This window comes from Colletotrichum tamarilloi, assembly GCF_030869305.1.
Source record: "Colletotrichum tamarilloi strain Tom-12 chromosome Unknown Scaffold_322.1, whole genome shotgun sequence".
Lineage (NCBI taxonomy): Eukaryota > Fungi > Ascomycota > Sordariomycetes > Glomerellales > Glomerellaceae > Colletotrichum > Colletotrichum tamarilloi.
Window position 1 is genome coordinate 1 of NW_026849705.1, and position 1,512 is coordinate 1,512.

The following is a 1,512-nucleotide window of genomic DNA, read 5'->3' on the forward strand; positions in this document are numbered from 1 at the left end:
CGGCACATCGACGCCGGCCTGGCCATAATGGCCACGATGGACGGGCCGGAGGTGTACAGGGTCAGGGCGATAAGCCGGCGCCTCAGACGGCTCCTACGGGACCCCCCGGGTAACGATAATACCCATATAAAAGAACAGATTATGCTGGACCTGGCTGCCCACGCGGGCTGGCACCAGGAGGTCCTGTGCGCGTTGGAGTGGGTGAAGCTCGCCCTGTAGGCGGGCGGCGGAAGGTTGGGAGCTGTTGATGAAAGGGAGACAATGGTCGAGTCGGTTGACTGCTGTTTTGATTAGTAGTTAGGTATGGAGCGCAATATACCCAGTTTTCCCCAATACGTAATACACGGTACGGCCCCGGCGGATTGCTCCGTCGGGGGGATATATTTTTTTTATATTTATAGCCTTTTTATTTAATAAGAAACTCTTATATTTCGTTCTTAACTTTATAGTTAATAATTTATTTAACTTCGTATTTTAATTAGCTTAGTTTAATAATAATATAATCTTTTATATATAAACCTCTTAGTATAGGCTTAAGTAATAAGATATAAAAAACGGGATAGTATTATATCGTATTTAGTAGTTTTAATTTATAGTTAATTAATAAGACTTTTTTAATAATTTTAAAAGGTCTAAGTTTTTTATAATCTAATTTATTATTTAGTTATTTTATTTTAATATTATAGTAAAGGAGGTAAGTACTATTTTCTTTTTTTTAAAATAGTTTTCTAATTTTTAATTTATTTATATTTTTTTTATACGTTATTATACGAATTTAAGGTTTATTAATACTTATTTATAGATCTTTTTAAGTTTACTTACGTTTATTATAGCTTTTATGGCTTATAGTTTTTATTATATTTCTTTATATATTATTAACTAGAATCCGTAGTTAAAGTAGAACGGGGATTCTTTTATACTTTTATTAACTATATTATTATATACGAACTAGGCTATTAATAAAAGTACTACTTAATTATCCTAGTCGTAGTTTATATAATAATAAAAGTATATTTTAAAGATTTAGTTAATCCTTTTTATTTATTTATCGGTTTATAAATAAAATAATATTAATAATTTATAGTTTATACTAAGTTACGAAATTAGGGATTTTTAAAACTTTAAAATAAATAGCTTATCTCTATCTAAGATAATTTCTTTTAGTAAACCGTAGTTCGAGAGTATAACCTTAGTAAATATATATACTAGGTCTTTCGTAGTACTTAATTCTTTATAGGGGATAAAATATATAAACTTAATAAGTCGGTTAACTATAATTAAAATATTATTATACTATATTTTAATAAATAGTTCTTTAAACTTTAGTAGTTTAATAATAAAGTCCTATATAATTAAATATTATATTTTTATTAGTAGTTTTAGTAATTATAGCTTGCTATAAAGTTTATATAGGCTATTTTTATTTTTTTTATAAGTCGCATAGTTCTTAATTACTTTTATAATTTTAGTATATATAATAAATTTATTATAATACTAGCGAATCCGTTTTTA

The 1,512-nt window shown here is 28.0% G+C and overlaps 1 protein-coding gene across 1 annotated transcript; it reads left to right on the top strand.

The window, feature by feature from the left end:
• Positions 1-27: 27 nt before the first annotated feature.
• CTAM01_17055 (uncharacterized protein) lies at positions 28-219 on the top strand (the record flags this gene model as incomplete). Its single annotated transcript, XM_060533047.1, has 1 exon — positions 28-219. One exon carries the CDS (start codon positions 28-30, stop codon positions 217-219), a length of 192 nt encoding a protein of 63 aa, XP_060372375.1.
• Positions 220-1,512: the final 1,293 nt, after the last annotated feature.